At 38.3% G+C, this 22,711-nt stretch overlaps 2 protein-coding genes across 3 annotated transcripts in view; one reads left to right on the top strand and one right to left on the bottom strand.

The window, feature by feature from the left end:
* p3h1 (prolyl 3-hydroxylase 1) overlaps window positions 1-20,200 on the bottom strand; it is a 29,507-nt gene extending 9,307 nt beyond the window's left edge. The window contains exons 1-7 of the mRNA XM_056467711.1: window positions 19,668-20,200; window positions 9,869-10,021; window positions 8,485-8,674; window positions 5,305-5,436; window positions 3,464-3,603; window positions 1,776-1,865; window positions 1,640-1,692 (exon numbers count right to left, since the gene is read on the bottom strand). Of these exons, the coding sequence (XP_056323686.1) occupies window positions 1,640-1,692; window positions 1,776-1,865; window positions 3,464-3,603; window positions 5,305-5,436; window positions 8,485-8,674; window positions 9,869-10,021; window positions 19,668-20,123 (1,214 nt within the window). The 5' untranslated portion in view covers window positions 20,124-20,200. The remainder of the gene's footprint in view (window positions 1-1,639; window positions 1,693-1,775; window positions 1,866-3,463; window positions 3,604-5,304; window positions 5,437-8,484; window positions 8,675-9,868; window positions 10,022-19,667) is intronic.
* Window positions 10,798-18,136, top strand: LOC130236950 (uncharacterized). 2 transcript variants are annotated; one of them, XM_056467710.1, is made up of 2 exons: window positions 10,798-10,980; window positions 11,411-18,136. In XM_056467710.1, exon 2 carries the CDS (start codon window positions 11,572-11,574, stop codon window positions 17,347-17,349), a length of 5,778 nt encoding a protein of 1,925 aa, XP_056323685.1. In that variant the 5' UTR covers window positions 10,798-10,980; window positions 11,411-11,571; the 3' UTR covers window positions 17,350-18,136. The 2 variants fall into 2 exon arrangements, 1 of the variants encoding a protein (XP_056323685.1); XR_008838508.1 differs by lacking the exon at window positions 10,798-10,980 and having other exon boundaries at window positions 11,030-17,564; window positions 17,995-18,136.
* Window positions 20,201-22,711: the final 2,511 nt, after the last annotated feature.

Raw genomic sequence — 22,711 nt, forward strand, 5'->3', positions numbered from 1 at the left:
GAGGAGTTGACCACGACGACGGGGATCGAGTCCAGTAAAGAGTGGTTCCAGAAAGCAAGTAAGACAAAAACAGAATCCAAAAAACAAAAAATAAAATAAACAAGTAAATAGCAGAGTGAGAATGTGGGAAAATCTGAAAACGTGGTAAAAAAAAAATCAGATGAGGGCTTTTATTTTTTTGGATTGCTTTTGAAACGTGTTTGTTGGGGAAGTGGGTGGGCGGGTCAATCGATAAAATTGGTTGGGTTTAGGGAAGGGGGTGGGTGGGTCAGTCGATCGTTAGCTCAGTCTGTCAAAAAGTCAGACAACAGCGGCCTCTGGTGGGTTTACACGAGAACAGCAGGCGCGAATGGCACTCGCAGGGGAAATTTGAGATCTTAAAAACAGCGGCCTCTGGTGGATTCACAAAAAATGCAGAAAAACGTGCCGCCGGGACATATTTCGTGGTTTCCAGAAACGTCTGTACAGGTTCGTTTTCAGAATGAGCCTGGGTTGATCCTAACTTGCCTAATTAACCTAGTTAAGCCTTTAAATCTAATCTTTAAGTCACTTTAAGCTGAATACTAGTATCTTGAAAAATATCTAGTAAATATTATGTACTGTCATCATGGCAAAGATAAAATAAATCAGTTATTATAAATTAGTTATTAATAGCTTGTTCCCACCGAGTGGTACAGTACGGTACTGTACAGGTCACCTTTATCAGGCTTGCGTTTCCACTGCAAAAAGGTTACCAATGGTACTCTTTTGGTGGGCTTGGTATTTAAAACATGGTGGTTCCATTGTTTTCATTCTGGCTTGTTGTTGTGAGCGAATGACGCATCTCTGTAAACCAATAGCGTTCAGCTGCGCCTCTAGCTCCGCCTTTTGGTACCCTTGGAACCCTTTTCTAAGAGTGCCGAAAAAGTGGTACGGTTCGGTTTGGTACGCCTTTTGACAGTGGAAACGGGCCATAAAACTATTATGTTTAGAAATGTGTTGAAAAAATCTCTCTGTTAAACAGAAATTGGGGGAGAAAATATACAGGTGGGCTAATAACTCAGGAGGGCTACTAATTCTGACTTCAACTGTATATACTCCTAAAGCACATACTGACCCAAGCCCAGCTATGACTTCCAGAAATGTGTCACAATATGCCATATCAACATAATCAGTGTTATGTTTCTGACACACACTTGAAGGGTTTGGCCAATCACAATGCACTGGGTCAGCTGTCCAATAAGAACACACTGAGCTTTTCCCAAGGCGGGGTTTTGCAGAAACCAGAACTCAATTAAATAACAGTATATGAAAAATAATGTGGGCGACACGGTGGCTCAGTGGTTAGCAGTGTCGCCTCACAGCAAGAATGTCGCTGATTCGAGTCCCGGCTGGGCCAGTTGGTATTTCTGTGTGGATTTTACATGTTCTCCCCGTGTTGGTGTGGGTTTCCTCTGGGTGCTCCGGTTTCCCCCACAGTCCAAAGACATGCGCTATAGGTGAATTGAATAAACTAAATTGGCCATAGTGTATGTGTGTGAATGCGAGAGTGTATGGGTGCAGCTGAAAGGGCATCCGCTGAGTAACACATATGCTGGATAAGTTGGGGGTTAATGTTGCATCTGTAATACGCTGATTGCAACGACATCAATAAGCTTACTTCTGTTTGTCTCTTAGTTTCTTGGGCATGACTTCCTCGGGCGTCCATGTGTCCTAAGGCAGAATGAAATAAAGATTTGACCTTATTTTGTGAAGGTTTAAATCAATCTGATAAGCACAGCAGTGAGCACACTTACTGGATCAACAAACGTTTTACCAAACATCTCATAGCCGTAGTAAAGGAGCTCTTTTTCCAGCAGAGACCTCTTTATATGCTGCTTAACCACCTGTAAGAAGGAAACACGCTACGTTAATAGCAAATGCACAGCACGATATACAGTTAACAGAAGTCTGAGTTGTTAGCCCTCCAGTATATTTTTCTCCAATTTCTGTTTAAAGGAAAGAAGATTTTGTCAACACATTTCTAAACATAATAGTTTTAAATAACTCATTTCTAATCACTGATTTCTTTTACATTAGAGACTAATGATTTCTAATATCATTAAACACTAATGATCAGGGCATGTTTTTATTAATTGATATGAAACATAAATGTACTGTAGTTCAGAAATGTGCAAGTGCTTTGGTGTAGACAAGTGTTTCCCAACCCTGTTCCTAGAGGCACACCAACAGTACATATTTTGGATGTATCCCTTATCTGACCCATTAACTTCAGGTTTTGAAGTCTCCTTATGTTCTCATTGAGTTGATTCAGGTGTGTTCGATTGGGGGGAGGTTGAAAATGTGTACCATTGGTGTGCCTTCAGGAACAGGGTTGGGAAACACTGGTATAAACTAGGCATAACCGTTTACAAGTTATACCACATTTTGGAAAAGTCAAGGTTTTAAAACCGCCAAAATTTTCTGCTATACCATTCCTATGGTATATGTAAGATTTTTATTAATGTTTTTTTTTTTGTGAAGTTTATTTATAAACAAATTTCGAGAGGATCACGTGCTTATGATTGTTCTCAGCTATCCCAGCATCAGCTCATGATCAATTATCCAATCAGATGATTCCTAACTCGCTATAAATAACCACAGTTTTCTTATCTCAATATCTTCGTCTTGAAGAACCCCCCCCCCCCCCCTCACGCTTCCCTACTTTCCCTCCTTTTCAAAAGGGTGACACAGCAGCCAGTGATTAGCATAGTTGCCTCACAGCAAGAATGCCTCCGGTTTAAATCCCTTTTAAACCAGACGACATTTCTGTGCAAAGTTTTGCTTGTTCTCCCTGGCTCGCATGGGTTTTCCCAGAGTTCCCCGGTTTCCTCCCACAGTCCAATTAACACGCACCCTAAGTAAATTGAACACACAAAATTTATACCATAGTTAAGCTCTAAGTGAGTACACCTCTTCTCAGCCATCCATATCCATCACTTAGCTACAAATAATCCGGGGGGAGTCATCGAGATCTACCTGAGCTCAAACTCCCCTCTCGCCCTGCAAACGGGAGGGAGTCCAGGGCTCTAGGATCTCATAAACTCAGGGCTCTCTCCAGAAACAGCATGCCAAACAAGCTTTATTATTAATCATCAGCTAAGTGTGAACTCTTGAATGTTTTTTAGGACAACAGTCTAGCAGAAAAGATATCCAAAGATGCCATTTTAAATTGTAAACTTTTTTGAAACTAAAGAAGACGGCAAAAGTCGATGAATTAATATTATTTGAATTATTTAGCCTGACATATTTACTGTTATAAAATATTTTAAATGTTTCTCAAAATAAACTATATTGTGTTCAAAGGGGGAATAAAGTTTTAGTTTTGTACCCAGACATTTAAAAAGAATATATTTTAGAGCAGTAATCACAAAACCGTGAAACCATGATATTTTGACCCAAGGTTATCATACCGTCAAAATCATGCCTAGTATAGACTCTATACCTCTCTTTCTGTGATGTTGATGGCTTTTTCATCTCCCAGCACAGCGGAGTAATACGCAATGTTCTGAGCCATGACTGCATCCTCAGGGTGGAAGAGCAGGTATGTTTTAGCACACTCAATGGCCTGCTCGAATTTTTCCACTGGGTAAGACAGAGATCAAAAGCTTTAAAAAATTAACATAATCATAAATTAATCATGAAGTACATAAAAATTTAACCAATGGCAACAAACACTCCACGTCAATAATATGTATGCTACATATATCAGTGTTAATCATACAGACAGCATTAAACTTTTTATTTCAATTCATTTGATTGCCTGACAGATTGCTTGATTGTCTATGTATCGTCTATGTCTATTGTCTATGTCTAGTAACATGTAGTCTACAGCAAAATTCAAATATGGGAAAACAAATTATACTTTGACTTTTGATACATATGTACATAAGTATTTATGCTACATTTAATATGTAAAATATACTATTATTATTTCATATTTATGTATTCATACATTCTTCTTTTAATATATCATTTTTAAAGATTTAACATTTAGTTTTTTAATATATGATTTCATTCATTCATTCTTTTTTTTTTCAGCTCAGTCCCTTTATTAATCAGTGGTCGCCACAGCAGAATGAACCGCCAACTTATCCAGCATTCGTTTTACGCAGCGGATGCCCTTCCAGCTGCAACCCATCACTGGGAAACATCCACACACACCCATTCACACACATACACTACGGACAATTTAGCTTACCCAATTCACCTACAGCGCATGTCTTTGGACTTGTAGGGGAAACCGGAGCACCCGGAGGAAACCCACACCAACACGGGGGAGATAATATACAATTTTAAAAAAACATAAAATTTTATAATATATTATTATAAATTTAGCAGAACTGTTATAGTTTAATCTACTATAAAAATATTCATTTGAATTAGCTTTAATAATGTTAATAGTTCAATTAATAAGTATGTATAATATTTAGTTACAATTTTAGTCAAATTTGTGCAATTAAAAAATATATACATTTTAATTTTTAAAATGCAAATTTCCCAAAAAAATAATATTTAAATAATATTAATATTTTATATCAATATTATTAACATTAATACACAAATTTTAGTTTTTTATCTTCTATAAAAGTATTAATTTGAATTAGCTTTAATAATGTTAATAGTTTAATTTATAAGTATGAATAATATTTAGTTACAATTTTAGTCAAATTAGTGCAATTAAAAAATATATAAACTTAAAATTTAATTTTAAATTTAAAATGCTAGTTTCCTAATTTTTTTTATATTTAAATAATATTAATATTTTATATCAATATTATTAACATTAATACACAAATATAATATAAATTAATTCATATTTAAAATATAATTCATTCATTCATTTTCCTTCGGCTTAGTCCCTTAATTATCAGGGGTCAATACAGCGGAATGAATCGCCAACTATTCCAGTATGTTTTATGCAGTGGATGCCCTTCCAGCTGCAACCCAGTACTGGGAAGCACATAAACACTCTTGCATTCACATACACACTCATAGACTATGGCGAATTTAGCTTACCCAATTCACCTATAGCACATGTCTTTGGACTGTGGGGGAAACCGGAGCACCCAGAGGAAACCCACGCCAACACGGGGAGAAAATGCAGTGACCTTCTTGCTGTGAGGTGACAGTGCTAACCACTGAGCCACTGTGCTTCCCTCTTGTAATTAAATTACCAAATATATAGATATATATAGATATATTTATAATTCTGCTTTCAGTTAAGAATAACAGCTTTGAAATGTGCTGCTGAACGTAGTTGTGCTGCTGAGGAGTGTACCGTACTGTTATAGTATGAGAACTGCAGGTAGTTGAAGTGCGAGGGCAGGAAATCTTCAAAAGGCGTTTCTCTCCCAGCGGTGGATGCCAGCTCGATGGCACAGTTCTGTTTGCAGCTCAAAACATGAAGATAATGGTCTGTGATCAAAAGCAAATACAGACATGAATTCCCAAAAAGCATACTTCTGAAACATTCAGACTAACAGAAACACATTAAAGGAAAGGAAAACTCCAATGAGACATCAAACACAACTCCATTTAAAATGAGAGCAATTATTAAAGGTGTCCTGAAGTGCCTTGAATGAGTTGTGTGTGACTTGGGCTGTGTCTTCACTAATCTGGATAAACTTGAACATGTCTTTTTGTCTCAAAACGCTTCATGTCCACACTATCGTTTTCAATTCTTACCATCATCCACACTAAAAAGCCTGAAAACGCTTTCGTTCATGTAAGACGCTTTTACCTGCGTCATATCCGCCTGGCATTTATTTACTTTCCATCTCTTTGAAACGTCACAGCAAAATGTCGCAACTGTGGTCTGCTTCCGCCACTGAACCACAGCTCCCAGTAAACATTCCCTGACCTTTGAAGAGTGGCAATATCCGCTTGTTAAGTCATGACATATGGAAACTAGGTCTGCACGATATTGGAAAAATGTGATATTGCAATATTTTATTTTTCTGCTATAAATACTGTAAAATAAATAAAGTTTCCTAAGACGTTTTGAAAAGCTCTACTTGATGTTTTTCTGGGGAGTCTAACAGTATTCAGGTAGAGAAATTGAATAATCACAATGCAAAAAATGCTGTTCATACTTTGCTTTGTCAACTATAATTCAGACTCAACATTGCAGATCCTGCGATGTAAATATTGCTGATGTGAACATTGCGATATCGATGCTAAAACAATATATTGTGCAGCCCTAATGGAAACCGTTTCGGGTTCAGGCCACTACTCATTTGAATTGAGAAAATATTCATTTGTGATCACTTTTTAGTCTCATCATCACACATTAAAGTGAATTAGATATCAAATCATGGTTTACACAGCAGTCTCTGGACTAGCTGCATTACAGAGACCAATATCTTAACAATATATTAAAAATGAATCACTTTCTGGCCATCGGATATTAGGCATGGATATATATTGCGATCGTGATTTTCAAAAGTATTACATCGCTTTGTAAACGTTACTTATTACCATTTGTTGAGACTCTGTATACAGTTTGATAGAGCGTTTGGACCAGGAAGCCGCTTCGTGTGACGTCACACTTAAGCCGATGAGGCATGCAGAAACTGACATTAATCTTTAATAAAGCTGTCAAAACGAACAGCATTCAAAACATCTTTCCAATGCCGTCCACCATGCTAGCTGAATTGGTCACATGACTAAAATGCGTCATCATTTTCACAGCCCACACTGCAACAGGAAAATGGCGTTTTCAAATTTATCCACTTTGCACAGTGTTTTCAAAAAGATATTTTTGATTTTCCTAAAACGCTGTCTTCATGTGGATGGAGGGCTGAAACGGAGAGAAAAATATGCGTTTTTAATACAAAAATGTATTAGCGTGAACATGGCCTTAATTTCAACTGAAACATCAAGATAGGGCGGGACATATTAGGAAGCTCCTTCTTTTTTTAAAACAGCCAGTTTTGTTTTTGCTTATAATCACAACTTGGCCAATTAGAGTGCTTGAGCTTGAGCAGTTGTCGCATAGTATCTGCTTTGTGCTTTTGCGTCTCCAGACCAGAGCAGACTGTGTGCGTGTGTTTTGGCTACAACAATTTATGTGTCAAAATCAGATTTGTCAGCAAATATCATTCCATTTACTAAAAGTTATGACTCAATATCACCTCAGAGTGGATGAAAACATCCCACAACAGCACACAAGGGGTAAGATTAGCATACACTCTGAAAAAAGGGTACATGGTACCCTTATTAAGAACAAAAACATTATTAAAAACATTATTAAGAAATAATGTTTCTTAAGAAACAGTTTTTTACCTTTGTAAAAGTTGTACCTTATATGGTACAGAAAAAGACCTCTTATGATACTGTGCTGTAACTTTTATGGTACAATTGAAATAAAGGTACACAATATTAATAAGGTACACAATAATAATATTCCATATTAAAACATGCATCATCATTTAAAGCATATGCTTAAAGAAACTCATAAACTTTAATTATTTAGTTCTATAATGCAAAACAACTGGTAAAACAAAACTATAATTATTGTAAACTAAACATTTAAGGCATTTTTAATAGACATTTGGTAAGCATTTTCTGATAATACATTCTCATTATTGATATCCGCACCTTTTGGCGTTTGCGTTCCATTACGCACATGAGCTGGCAAAAGTCCTGCATATGCAAAGTGTTCATGCAGACATTTTACTATTGTGAAACTAATCAAACATTGTGCATATCTCGTTACAATACTTTTAATTCTATTTCTATTTTAATAATAAGTAAATTAAATTAACTTTTAAGTGATTACAAAGGTATTGTGTGAACATTGGATAAAACATGTTTTATATTGTACATGGGAGAATGTTTTTCTGTAACAGTTTTGTGAAAATTGTGAAATGCTTAGCAAATAATAGATCTTTTGATTTATGTTAAAGTATTTTCTATTCTTTGTTGTAAATGGAAAAGGTGCATTTAAACAAAAAGAAACTTTTTTAAAAACATTGTTTACAATGTATTTGATGTTTTATATTTGCTGAAAATAAATTAACATTTTGGATAAAGCAAAATGCCTTTAAATAGTTCTTGAAGGAACACATTTGACACTGTTGAGGTACAAAGTGTCTTATCACTGGAGTAGTGCCTTCATGGATCAGATTTGTACCTTTGATGAAGGTATAATATTGTATCTGCAGGTTTTAAAAACCAAAGGTACATTTTAGTTTCCCATAGTACAAATAATGTCCTTAAAGGAACACACTGCAATGGAACACATTTGTTTCTTTGTCTTAAGGTACAATTCTGTCCCATGAAAAGGTACTGCCCCAGTGACAAGGGGTTGTACCTTCTTTAGTACAACATTGTACCATTTTTTTTGAGACTGTACTGATACTAACAACCCCCCCAAGAAAATGTAAATTTGATTTCAGGCGGACTTTTATATCACAGTTAATCAAACAAACACACTCTGGTGAAAATCATTAGTGCACATACCTGTCATAGACTGAAAGAGATCAGCGTTGTACTCCATGTAGTTGTATCCATCATAATCGAACGCTCCCTCACACAGAACTCGACATTCCTCATAAGCGCCGAAATATTCTTCAACCGCGGCCTCAAAATGCTCGACGGCTGGAACGAAATCTTCCGTACTGTAATGGATCTTGCCTTGCAAAAATTCAGCCTGAAAATCAGAAATTACAGTCACAGCATTCAAACGCAGCATTATAAGTAGGGCTGCATAATATTGGGAACAACTGACATTGTGATATTTCATTTGTCTGTGATACATATTGCGATACTGGGTATAATTTCCAAGTAAGGAATTTTTCACATTATTTCCTATATTTTTTATTGCTATATTGCCTTATTTTGGCTAGAATAAACGCAGTTTTAATTTTTTTTTTTTATTTAAAGTCAACATAATTAGCCCCCTTAAGCAATATTTTATTTGATAGTCTACAGAACAAAACCATCGTTATACAATGCCTTGCCTAGTCACTTTAACTTGCCTAATTAACCTAGTTAAGCCTTTAAATGTCACTTTAAGCTGTATAGAAGTGTCTTGAAAAATATCTAGTCAAATATTATTTACTGTCATCATGGCACAGATAAAATAAATCAGTTATTAGAAATGAGTTATTAAAACTATTATGTTCAGAAATGTGCTGAAAAAATCTCTCCATTAAACAGAAATTGGGGGAAAAGTAAAAAGGGGGGCTAATAATTCTGACTTAAACTGTATATTGCATCACCAAAAATGATTGAGGTCATGTCCATGTGTTGTGTGATAAGTCGATGTATTGTGGATGCGCACATATTGCAATATCGATGCCAAAACGATACACTGTAAATGCCATCAGTCAACTTTATCAAATGAAATGAGTGTAGTTAACTCAAAATTGACTGAAAGTTAATTCTACTCATTTGAAAAGAGTTTTGAACTCAGTGTTGAAGGTAATGAGTTAATTAAACACCTCATTACTTCAACTTAAATAGAGTAAGTTCACAGTACTCATATAGATTAGTTTTTTTAACTCAAATGGTTTGTAGCAATCGGTTTCCTCAAACGGTTGAGTTGCCTTAACTTATTAGGTTTTACAGTACTCAGTTGGTTTGAGTTCTCTTCATTTATTAGGTTTTACTGTGCTCAAATTGCTTCATTTACTCAAATGGAATAAGTTCACAGTACTCATTAAGAGTAGTTTTTGATTTTAATTGGTTTGTTGCAATCGGTTTCCTTAAACAGTTTGAGTTACCTTAACTTATTGGGTTTTACAGTGTATATATTGTGCAGCCCCAATTATAATCATATTCTTTAAAGCAGGGACTGTATGGAATATAAATCTAAGTCTAGGTTAATAATCATTCATCACACCATGTGCGGTTTCTCCTCCAGGTCCTTGAAATCGGTCTCCTGCACCCCAGCCATCATCCTGTAATAATCTAAATTCTGTTTCATCTCCACATGCTCGGGGTTCGCCATGAAAAATGTATTTGCTGCTGCCACTGCCTTGTCAAGCTTGTTTATCTGTAAGTAAAAAGAAAAAAATATTCAGATATGAGTCTGACACTCATGGTTTCCAAGTTAGAGCTCGATAAAATAGTTTGAAATATAAAAAAAAAAACATTAAAATATCCATTCATTAATTTTCCCTCGGCTTGAACCGCCAACTTATCCAGCATATGTTTGACACAGCGGATGCCCTTCCAGCTGCAACCCAGTACTGGGAAACACCCATACACACTCATTCACACCTAATCACTACGGCCCATTTAGTTTACCCAATTCACCTATACCACATGTCTTTGGACTGTGAGGGAAACCAGAGCACCCAACCCACACCAACACTGAAATGTCAACTAACTAAGCCAGGACTCCAGCGACCTTCTTTCTGTGAGGCGACAGTGCTAACCACTGAGCCACCATGTCGCCATCAACCTATTCCTAGAATATATTGAACATAATGTGTGTATGGTGTGTATACATGTGTTAGCATAGTCATAAATAGTCGTAACTATTAATTAATTAATATTTTTAATAATAATATTCACTTAATTTACTTTATTTTTAACAGTTTTGTTGTTTTTGTCATGTCTTATCTCACTATACATTTATATTTCAATATTTTCAAAGTCATAGATTTTTATTTATTTATTTGTAATGGTTTGAAGATCAGTAATAGTGTGTTGCTATCTTATTTTTAATTTCTAACTTTCTTCTTTAACATTCTCAAACTACAATTTTTTATATGTATTTATTATGTATTAATTTTATTGTCGCTATATCCTTTTTTTCAGGTGTACAGCTCACTTGTTGTAAAGGCCAGGCATATCTAGCGTTCTGATTTGATGCCGGGTTGATTGACAGCTGGGTCTGGCCCGCCCAGAAGACGCATATCATTTCCGTTCCTGTAGCCGGACATTGCAGTTCAATAGATTCTGGCTAACGGCTCAATGCAGTGGCTTATTGTGTGTGCGTTACAAGAAGTAAGTGTTCATGTCTTCTGTCTGTGTGCTTCTAACATTTAGTATATGGGTTTAGTGTTGTAACGCAAACTTCGAATGACGATCGGACCGCATGATTGCAGTTACGTCATGAACGCGGGTGGTGCGCGCTTCCGAGCAAACGCCATTATTAACGACGCACGTGTTATCCCCGCAAGTTTATATACCATTGAAGTGTGTTGATATATAAATTAGTGAAGTGTTAAGCAATGTAAATGCCATGTTTACTCAGTATTTGGGCATTGGATGTGTCTTACATGTATGTGTTTACTGCATATTTAGACCTGATGCTCTGTTAATCTTTACTTGTATGCCATAATTGATGTTATATATATTATGTCATATTATATTGTTCTGTATATTATACCAATTGCAGTTTAATCATTGTGGTATATTTCTCTCTTGTTTCTAGAAAATACCACACACACACGCATGTGCCTTTATGACTGCAAATAAATGCTGTATAAAATCAGCTAACTACAAAGCCTGACTTATGCGTTCTTACCGACGCCCCCTGGTGATCACATCATAAATAGTAAAGCCAGTGCCTTTTAACAAACTCAGCAACAACTTATGGTCCTTCGAGCCGGAGTTGATGTGATTATCATGGATAACATGTCCAGAGCCAGTCATATTACAGAGCCTGAGTCAGAAGTATGTCACAAACGAGTGCCGAAGCCTCCAAGACATTTAGCCGATTTCGAAGTGGAATACAGTGGGTTTCAACACACTTATCCACCTGCATCTAAAGTGCAACATGAGCTCTACCAACGTGAATCAGAGTGGCAAGGAGCTCATTATCAGTCAGAAGGAGCTGCCGGGATGACACCCTTCATTCAGTGTTCAGAAAATGAAAGAGATGGAGAGCCATATGAAGATAAAGAGGCTCAAGCAGTCATTCAACGGCTAAGAGAAGAGAATGTTCAACTGTACCGTACACTCAGAGAAATGAGTCAAAGAGTTGACACTGGAACGACTGTACTCCAGAGCCCTATTCCTTTGCCTCGAACCAAACCAGTAATTGGGGCTTCTAGTACTCAAGCTAAATTCACACCAATACCAGCTCCACGCTCTCACCGGTCCTTTAGGTTGAACTCCAATAAACCAGCTGCTAAGGAGGCTGAAGTCTGTGAACCTGTGGTGGATGATCAGGTTAGTGTTTCGGCCATTTCAAATGAACTGTCCAGAATGAGCATTAGATCTCTACCAGAAAACATACATGTCCCATATCATCATAGTTCACCCTACTATGCTCAGCCGCAACCTGATACCAGGGCATACCCAGTGCATAACCAAGATGACTACTGTAGTTATGGCCCAAACCAGCCACAGATGACTTATCGTGCCACCCAACCTGTTCTAATGCCTCACAAACAGTTAGAAAGGATACAGCCACACAATCCAATAAGAAAATTTGTGTCTGCTGGTCGGCCACCCCCTGCTAGAGAGAGCACCTACAGAGGCCCCACACCCTCTATACCTGATTTTACATCAGAAGACCCACGACAATTTGCACGTTTAAAGATATCTCTTGAGAATTTGCTACCACAAGATGCTACGGAGCAGTTCAAATATCAGATTCTGGTGGAGCATTTGAAAGTTGAGGAAGCTCTTCTTATAGCTGACTCATACAGTAACTCCCCTTATCCTTACTCATACACCATGCAATCTCTGACTGAACACTATGGACAGCCCCACCAGCTGGCATTACAGAGAATTGCTGAACTGATGGAAGGCCCCAACATGCGAAGTGGAGATTCCCAGGCTTTTAGGAGGTTCGCTCTAAGAGTAAGAGCACTGGTGGGGATGCTCGACCAGCTGGGTGACAAAGGAAGTATTGAACTTCAGTGTGGCTCACACGTGGCTAGACTCATGTCCAAACTGCCCCATGATCTTCGAGCAAATTTCAAAAGGTACATCCACCCACTCAGAAACCCTATACCTAACCTGTTAGATTTCTCAGACTGGCTCGAGTTTGAATTGCAAGTGCAGCCCACAGACAGTAGAGTTCATTTGAGTGAGCTAAAAGGACGTAGTGCTCCATATAAAGAGGCTCAGCGGCCACGCAAACACCCTCAACAGCCAACGGCCATCCTGCACAGTACAGATCAGTCTCTGAGCAGTACAACAACAAAGGAGCCAGAGAAAGAAACCTTTAACAGGTCAGTGTACTGTCAATACTGTGACAACAAACAACACTTCCTTAATCAGTGTTGTAATTTTGCACAGCTGCCTTCTGAGCTGAAAGCTAACTGGATTAAAATTAATAAAAGATGCTGGAAGTGTGGAGGGAGACATCAGGCAGCACAATGCAAGTTGAAAGCCGCATGTAAGGTTTGCACAGGAAAGCATCTAACCACTCTGCATGAGGTAAATAGCAGGTCTGCAGCAGCAAAGAGTCCCGAAGTGCAGCAAGAGAGTCAAACTCTATACCTAGACCGTCCAGTAGGTGGCAGCCAGGTTCTTCTAAAAATCAGTAAGGTACTGTTGCACAATGGCAAACATACATTGACAACTTACGCCATACTCGATGATGGTTCAGAGCGCACCATCTTATTGCACGAGGCAGCGCAGCAGCTTAAGATCAATGGTGAGCCAGAGAACCTTGCTCTGAGGACAGTCAGACATGATACACAAGTGCTTTCAGGTGCCAAGGTGTCCTTCACTCTATCCCCTGCCTCTCAGCCCAACAAGAAATTCAAAATACGGGGTGCATTCACTGCAAACCATTTAGGGCTAGCAAAGCACTCACATCCAGTTCAAGCTCTACAAGAGAAATTTAATCATCTCAAGAGTCTGCCCCTTCATAGTTTCTCTCAAGTACAGCCATTGTTACTAATAGGCTCTGACCACCATCATCTGATTGCCCCAATTGAACCAGTGCGCTTTGGTCCACCAGGTGGTCCTGCTGGTGTCAAAACTAGATTAGGCTGGACATTGCAAGGACCTGCCAAGGTTGTTCAGCATCAGCTCTCCTCACAGCAATGCCTATTCACCTCAGTGGTCTCATCCTCGGATCTTCTGCAAAATGTTGAACGACTATGGAAAATAGACACCTTACCATACAAAACAGAAAAGGAAGTGACTCGCTCACGCTGTGATCAAGATGCCATTAATTTGCTTGAGTCTAAGACCGTAAGGGTGGATGTGGATGGAGTGAGCAGGTATGCTACCCCTCTGCTACGCAAGAAAGAGATGCCAATGCTACAGGCACCAAAGGAAGCAGTCCTTCCTCAACTCAGAGGCCTAGAAAAACGGCTTGGCAGAAACCAAGAGTGGGCAAGATCATACAACCAAGAGATTGACCGACTAGAGAAAGCTGGTTATGTCATTAAACTTAAACCGGAAGCTGTAGACCAGTCACAGGAGTCTTGGTACATACCACACCATATGGTTTGCCATAATGGAAAAAACAGAGTGGTGTACAATTGTTCATTTCGGTTTGAGGGTCACAATCTCAATGAGTATCTCTTGCCAGGTCCAACTCTTACTTCCACTCTCCTGGGCGTATTGCTTCGATTCAGAGAGCATACAGTTGCTGTGACAAGTGATATTAAGGGAATGTTTCACCAGATTCGCCTGCTGCCAGAGGACAAACCTCTGCTCAGGTTCTTATGGAGGAACATCCAGCGAGAGAGCCCAGTAAATGTGTATGAGTGGCAGGTATTGCCCTTCGGAACAACATGTAGCCCATGCTGTGCCACGTTCGCCGTTTTGAAACATACCCGGGACCACACATCACCAGATGAAGATGCACGCATGTCTGTGGAGAGACACTTTTATGTTGATAATTTCTTGCAGAGTGTACCTTCGGAAGACAAAGCTACAAAACTGGTGAATAAACTACAATCCCTTCTAGCCTCAGGTGGGTTTGAACTGAGACAATGGGCGAGTAATATTCCCTCCGTTGTAGCCCACCTTCCCCTTGAGGCCAGATCAGAGAAGAATGAACTGTGGCTCTCAGAAAAACAGTGGAATGTTGCAGAGTCCACTTTGGGCTTACGCTGGCTCTGTCAAACAGACACACTGGGCTACAAGGCCTGGCAGCGAGAAAGGCAAGTGCCCACATTGAGATACATCTATCATGTTTTGGCTAGCCAGTATGATCCTTTGGGCTATATTGTCCCATATACCACCAGGGCTAAAGTGCTGATACAACGGTTGTGGGACAAAAGTCGTGATTGGGATGACCCCAAACTGCCCAATGATCTTCAACAAGCCTGGTGTACATGGGAAGAGGAGCTGCAAACCATTGAGAGAATTGCAATCCCACGATGTTACACTAGCCCACATCTAGATGCTGAAACATGTGTGAGGGATATTCACATATTCTGCGATGCGTCAGAATCTGCATACGGATCAGTTGCATACCTTAGAACACAACATACAGAAGGCCAAGTGGAGGTTTCATTCATTGCAGCAAGATCCAGAGTTGCACCTAAGCGGCAGCTGTCTATTCCAAGATTGGAACTCTGCGCTGCCCTAACTGGAGCTCAGTTGGCAAGCCTTTTAGAAAGAGAGCTTACTCTGCCCATCCAACACTTAACATTATGGAGTGACTCAAAAGTAGTGCTGACCTGGATTCAATCAGAGTCCTGTAGATACAAGGTGTTTGTGGGCACAAGAATTGCCGAGATCCAAGAATTAACCTCTCCTCAAGCATGGAAGTATGTTAAGTCTGAAGATAACCCGGCAGATGATATCACTCGTGGTAAATCACTTTGGCAGCTTGCACAACCTACAAGATGGAACCTAGGGCCTCATTTCCTCCGGCAAGACCCACTTACTTGGCCCAATGACTCAGTGAAGCCAAACACTGACAACACGGATGATGAAACAAAGATAAGCTTTTGTGGCTTAACTAGAATAGACTTTTCCCAGGCCATTCAGGGATTCTCGCAGTTTCACAGTTTATCACAAGCAGTTGAGTCCAAAGCTTTGGAACAATTTGGCCTAGACAAGAAACCAGAAGATTTATCCGCCAAAGATTATGCAGAGGCCGAGATCACCCTACTGAAGGAAGCACAAGCTACATGCTTTCCCACTGAATTAGAGGCACTGACAACTGGCAAACCCTTGCCCTCTAACAGTCGGTTACTTACCCTTGCTCCAGAGCTGGACAAATCTACCGGGCTCATTAGAGTTGGTGGGCGTCTACGACGCAGTGAATTGCTTGATCCAGAAACTGTTCACCCCATAATACTAGAACCCAAACATCCCCTGAGTCAGCTACTCATACAGCATTTTGATGAAAAATTGCATCACCCCGGTCCTGAAAGAGTATATGCTGAGATCCGCCGACAATATTGGATTTTGAGAGGACGAGAGGCTGTAAGATATCATCAACATAAGTGTACCGAGTGTAGAAAATGGCGAGGTAAACCTGAGATCCCCCGTATGGCCGATTTACCCCCTGCTCGCCTTCGACTTTACAAACCTGCATTCTACTCAACTGGTGTGGACTGTTTCGGACCTTTCATAATCAAAGTGGGGCGGCGCAACGAGAAACAGTGGGGAATTATCTTTAAATGTATGACGACTAGAGCGGTATACATTGATGTGCTAACCAACATCAGCTCAGACTCATTCCTCATGGCTCTACGCCGATTCATTGCTCGAAGAGGAAAACCCCATGAGCTCTTTTCAGACCAGGGTACTAATTTCAAGGGAGGTGAGAGAGAAATAACCGAAGCATTCAACAACTTGCAACCTACCCTGAAAAGCCAACTTGCAAAGCAACAGATAGAGTTTCACTTTAACCCACCTGGAGCTCCCCATTTTGGGGGTATCTGGGAAAGAGAAATCAGAACACTGAAAGCTGCACTCAACCAGACGCTTGGAGCACAACATGTGTCAGAGGAAGTATTAACAACAGTGCTGGTAGAGATTGAGGGAATTCTCAATTCCAAGCCGTTGGGCTATGTACCATCTGATGTGGCTGACATTGACCCTATAACTCCAAATAGCCTTCTAATGGGGCGGCCTGACTCCAGCTTGCCACAAGTTGTCTATCCAAAAACAGAACTACTGAGCAAAAAGCAATGGAGACACAGTCAAATACTGGCAGATCATTTCTGGGCACACTTCATAAAGCGCTATCTGCCTCAACTACAGACGCGGGCAAAATGGATGACTGACAAGGCCAAGAATCTGGAGAAAGGGACAGTAGTGATAATAATCGATTCACAACTTCCCAGAGCTCTCTGGCTGGTGGGTAAGATCACTGACACAATACCTGGAGCAGATGGATGTATAAGAACTGCTGAAGTACAAGTGGGTGATCGCAAATATGTTAGACCTGTGAGTAAATTGATCCGTTTACCACCGTTACCAGAAGATGATAATTCTTAGGCCTTTTCTGTAGTAAATTTACTAAGTAAATTGGGGCGGCTGTTGTAAAGGCCAGGCATATCTAGCGTTCTGATTTGATGCCGGGTTGATTGACAGCTGGGTCTGGCCCGCCCAGAAGACGCATATCATTTCCGTTCCTGTAGCCGGACATTGCAGTTCAATAGATTCTGGCTAACGGCTCAATGCAGTGGCTTATTGTGTGTGCGTTACAAGAAGTAAGTGTTCATGTCTTCTGTCTGTGTGCTTCTAACACTTAGTATATGGGTTTAGTGTTGTAACGCAAACTTCGAATGACGATCGGACCGCATGATTGCAGTTACGTCATGAACGCGGGTGGTGCGCGCTTCCGAGCAAACGCCATTATTAACGACGCACGTGTTATCCCCGCAAGTTTATATACCATTGAAGTGTGTTGATATATAAATTAGTGAAGTGTTAAGCAATGTAAATGCCATGTTTACTCAGTATTTGGGCATTGGATGTGTCTTACATGTATGTGTTTACTGCATATTTAGACCTGATGCTCTGTTAATCTTTACTTGTATGCCATAATTGATGTTATATATATTATGTCATATTATATTGTTCTGTATATTATACCAATTGCAGTTTAATCATTGTGGTATATTTCTCTCTTGTTTCTAGAAAATACCACACACACACGCATGTGCCTTTATGACTGCAAATAAATGCTGTATAAAATCAGCTAACTACAAAGCCTGACTTATGCGTTCTTACCGACGCCCCCTGGTGATCACATCATAAATAGTAAAGCCAGTGCCTTTTAACAAACTCAGCAACATCACTCTAATTACTTTTGCAGTATATAAAAAATGTAAAAATATATATAATTATTTACACCACCGGTCAAAAGTTTGGGGTGTTTTTTTTTCATGTTTTTTTTTTAATGGAAATTATTTTGATCATTAAGGCAGCATTTATTAAATGTGGAAAAAAAAACATTTTATTGTTACATATTTATTAAATATTTATTTATTACTTATTGTATGTAGTTTCAAATTATATTATTACACCAGTCATTATTGCTTTGATTACTATTACCATTAATAATAATATTAATGATAATTACAATAATAATAATAATCAATATTAGAGTGAATCAATAGTAGAGTTTCTGAAGGATCATGTGACCCTGAAGAATGGAGTAATGAAGCTGAAAATTCATCATTAAAATCACTGGAATAATTTATTAAATTAAATGATAAACTACAGTTTGAACAGTTATTTTATAGTGCAATAACATTTCACAATTTGTACTGCATTTTTGATTAAATAAATGCAGCCTTGCTGAGCAGGAGAAGCTTATTTTAAAACATGTAAAAATCCTACTGACCCCAAACATTTGACCCATAGTGTACTTGTGTGATTGAATTATTTTAGGAATTTAGATAATTGCGTTAAATTCTATATGAATGTATATAATAGCCTAATATATATATATATATATATATATATATATATATAGATATATATATATATATATATATATATATATATATATATATATATGTGTGTGTGTGTGTGTGTGTGTGTGTGTGTGTGTGTGTGTGTGTGTGTGTGTGTGTGCGTGTGTGCGCGTGCGTGCGTGTGTGTGTGCATTTTATTTTAGCATTGAATGATTATTGTAGTTTTTAAGAAAAGTTTGAATTACATTTTAATAGCCTAAATAATTTTATTTTTAGACATTTTAATTTAAACTAAATGGAAACATGACTAAACTAAACTAAATGTTTAGACATAGCAACTATTTCAGCTGTAGTTATTTTATTTTATATGCCTAAATTAAAGCAACCACCTACAAATGATACTTTTTAGCTGACTCACAAATTATTACACATTTTATCACACATCTCCCCCATTTCATTATTATTATTGAGATCATTTGGTTCTAGTGGCTTGAAGCTCATGCACACGACTCTATATCACTTTTTAAACCATTCAGTTTACAAAGCAGTGGTGTTTTATGACTTTTCCGTGAGTTCTGGAAGCATCAGAGAGGTTTTGCAAGGCTCCACCTAAAGACGTGGCACAGTAATGTGGGTTTGGGGGGGTTGGGGAAACGTGGAAGAGCTTCTCAAACATTTAACCATTCAATGACATATCTGCATTTTGTAAACAACCATCTACATCAACTTTACCAAAACGCGCATTTGCGCGATGACAGAATATATGGATAATGCAATCGATATTCTTTGTTTACAAAAATGAGATGCACAGATTTCTTTTTCTCCATCTAGCCTTAAAGTTCAGTTCAACACTTGTGTCATACTAAAAGTTTTCATGCACTTTTATTTTACCTTAAAGTAAGCCACTTGCAGGTAATTATACGGCGTCCTCTTCTTAAACTCCAGCTCTACATTCTCACTAACTTTATGCAGTGTCGCCGGTCCCAGTTTCTCGGTTTCACACGCATTCACGCAATCGGCCCGTTTGAGAATCCTCTGGAAAAACGCTAAATCCTCCACAGAGCCGGAGCCTGGGATCGGGACGCCCAAACCGGGAAGAGGCTCCCCAAAAGCGGTGTTATTGGCGCAGGACAGGCGACAGTGCGTCTGTATTTTACGCAGCGCTCCTTTATTCCGCAGCGCTTTCTCCATGTTGAGGATCACCGCCAGCCAGTCCTGCTTATAATACGCCTCCACCGCGTTATCGAAGAGCAGGTCGTACGGCTGAAATCCCGCATTGATTTGAGGGTCACACTGGGTGAAGTGGAGGGTGGAGAGGATTGAGATGAGGCACAGTGAGGTCCACATCTTGGAGACTACTGGAGGCCTGTGAGGAGGTAGATCTCGGTTTTGGAGACTGTCCTAAAGTCTCTGAAGAGGGAGGAGGAGGAGCTCTGAAAGCCAGTGTGGGGAGCGAGATATTTAGGGCAACTGTGTGAAACTGGGTCTGGTCACAGATTTAGAAGATTTGAGTAACAGTTGAGGCATTGTGAAGTAAAACTAGAAGTTACAGTATTATATAAAGTGAATGGAGTTGGTATCTTAAAATAAATTAACTAAAAAAAACACAAACCCTTTAAAGCAATCACTTAAAGGGGGCCTATTATGCCCCTTTTTAAAGATCTAAAAGAAGTCTCTGATGTCCCTGGAGTGTGTATGTGAAGTTTCAGCATAAATAGCACACAGATAATGTTTTATAACTCTTTGAAACTACCCCTTTTATGCCTAATTGTGGCATTTTGCTGACTGTCACTTTAAGTTCAAATGAGATTGTGCTCTTTTTAAAATAGGGGAGAGCTACAAATGCCCATGTGTCAGCATAGTGGCAGATTCAAAAGCAAGACTAACATCCTGTGCCAATTAGGGAGAGATTGTCAATAATGGGCGGGGCTTTCCCACTCTGATGACACGTACAAAAGGGAGACCGTCAATCTAAGTGTCTCTGCAGACTGTTTTTATGAAGTTTGATTATAAACAATTAAATTAATAAATGTTTTCCATAAGGAGCCAGTTATATTCACACACTTTTGCCACACAACTGCATTTAAACCCCTTATAAAAGTGAGTTTTGTATAACAGGTGCCATTTTAAAGCTGGAAGCACATGGAAACCCACTAAAAAATGATCATAACAAAAGTGACGTAACTGACCTCCATAACATTTACTGCTTTCACGTCGTCTTTGTGGACCCCCTCAACTGTCAAAGTGTCTATGCAGACTGTTTTTATGAAGTGTGTTTATAAACAATTAAAATAGTATGTTATTACTATTAGTAGCTGGTTGTATTCACTTCCTGTTGCCACACAACTGTGTTTAAACCCCTTATTAAAGTGGTTTTGCATAATTGGTCTCCTTTAGATGGTAGATTTTAGTTATTTGAATGTAAGTGGAGTTTGTTTTTAATTATCAGCTGCTTTTCTTTATTATTAGAAGTAAAATGAGTGTCTGAAGACTTTACAAAAACTTTCATACATATAATTTACTATTTAATATGAGCAAGTTTCATTTTAAGGCTTAAATGGATCGTGTTATTGTTTTAATTAGGATTTTATGCATGCAATGTTATTAACATTGATCCGTTTTTTGTTTATTTTATGAGTAAAAGGAGTGTTTTAACTCTTTAAGGAAACTTACACAAACATAATTTACTATTTAACAGTCAAATCATTTGTGTACATTCTCACTTGAAAAGCCTAAATGGATTGTATTAATGTTTTAGTTTATTAATTTTATTAATGCAATATTATTAACATTGATCTGGTAAGCATATTCATAAAAATGCACAAGGGATTTTAAACTGTGATACCTATAAACCTATTATATGCTTACTATTTAGGCTATTAAATAATAACATTCTGTACAATCACCTATTATTTTACATATTCTACTGGGAAGATAATTTGTACATGAATGTAGGTTACACTGAATTACACTGCAACATTATACAGGCCATAGGTGTGGAATTGTTATGTTATTTGATGTATACATAAATCAACTTAAATAAATCATGAATATATTTATTTTTAATTATATATATTTCTAATTACAAGCTAAATGTATTGCAAACATGTCTATTTTATCAAATATCCATCCATTCATTCATTTTCCTTCGGCTTAGTTCCTTTATTCATCAGGGATCGCCACAGCGGAATGAACCGTCATCTTATCCAGCATATGTTTTTACACAGCGGATGCCCTTCCAACTTCAACCCAGTACTGGTAAACATCCATACACACACATACACTACGGCCAATTTAGCTTATTCAATTCACCTACACTGCATGCATTTGAACTGTGGGGGAAACCGGAGCACCCAGAGGAAACCCACGCCAACACGGGGAGAACATGCAAACTCTACACAAATTGGCCCAGCGGGGACTCAAACCAGCGAACTTCTTGCAGTAAGGCCACAGTGCTAACCACTAACCCACCATGTCACCACCAAATATCCAATTTGAAATAAATACTCAAGTTAGCAAATGTTACAGGTTAGCAATCTTTTAGCGTGCTTTAAAAATTGAATTTTTTTTATTTTATATTTACATTTCTGTTATATTATTTACTTATTAAATGCATTGAAATTTGAAATTCACATTTTATATTCTCAGTAGGCTACAAAATATCGAATGTATACATTTAACGTTTGTGATATACCAGAAATGCTTTCTTTCTTTCGTTGTATTCAAAGGTAAAATGATTTAACTTTGTAAAAATAAAAGTTTAGATAAGAAATGTCAGATCAATTTACAAACTTGTACAGACTTGCATTTCTGTGTTTCATAATTTAACACTCAGCACTTTCATAACTAACACTCACATTACAACATTCTCTACTATTCTTCACAACCCCGTTTGGTTGAATAATACTTAACGCGAAGGCTACCTCTAAACATGC

This window comes from Danio aesculapii, chromosome 11 (assembly GCF_903798145.1).
Source record: "Danio aesculapii chromosome 11, fDanAes4.1, whole genome shotgun sequence".
In the NCBI taxonomy this organism is placed as follows: Eukaryota; Metazoa; Chordata; class Actinopteri; order Cypriniformes; family Danionidae; genus Danio; species Danio aesculapii.

Excerpts from the sequence above, each read along its gene's own strand:
- LOC130236950 (XM_056467710.1), top strand. The coding sequence starts at position 11,572 with ATGGTCCTTCGAGCCGGAGTTGATGTGATTATCATGGATAACATGTCC.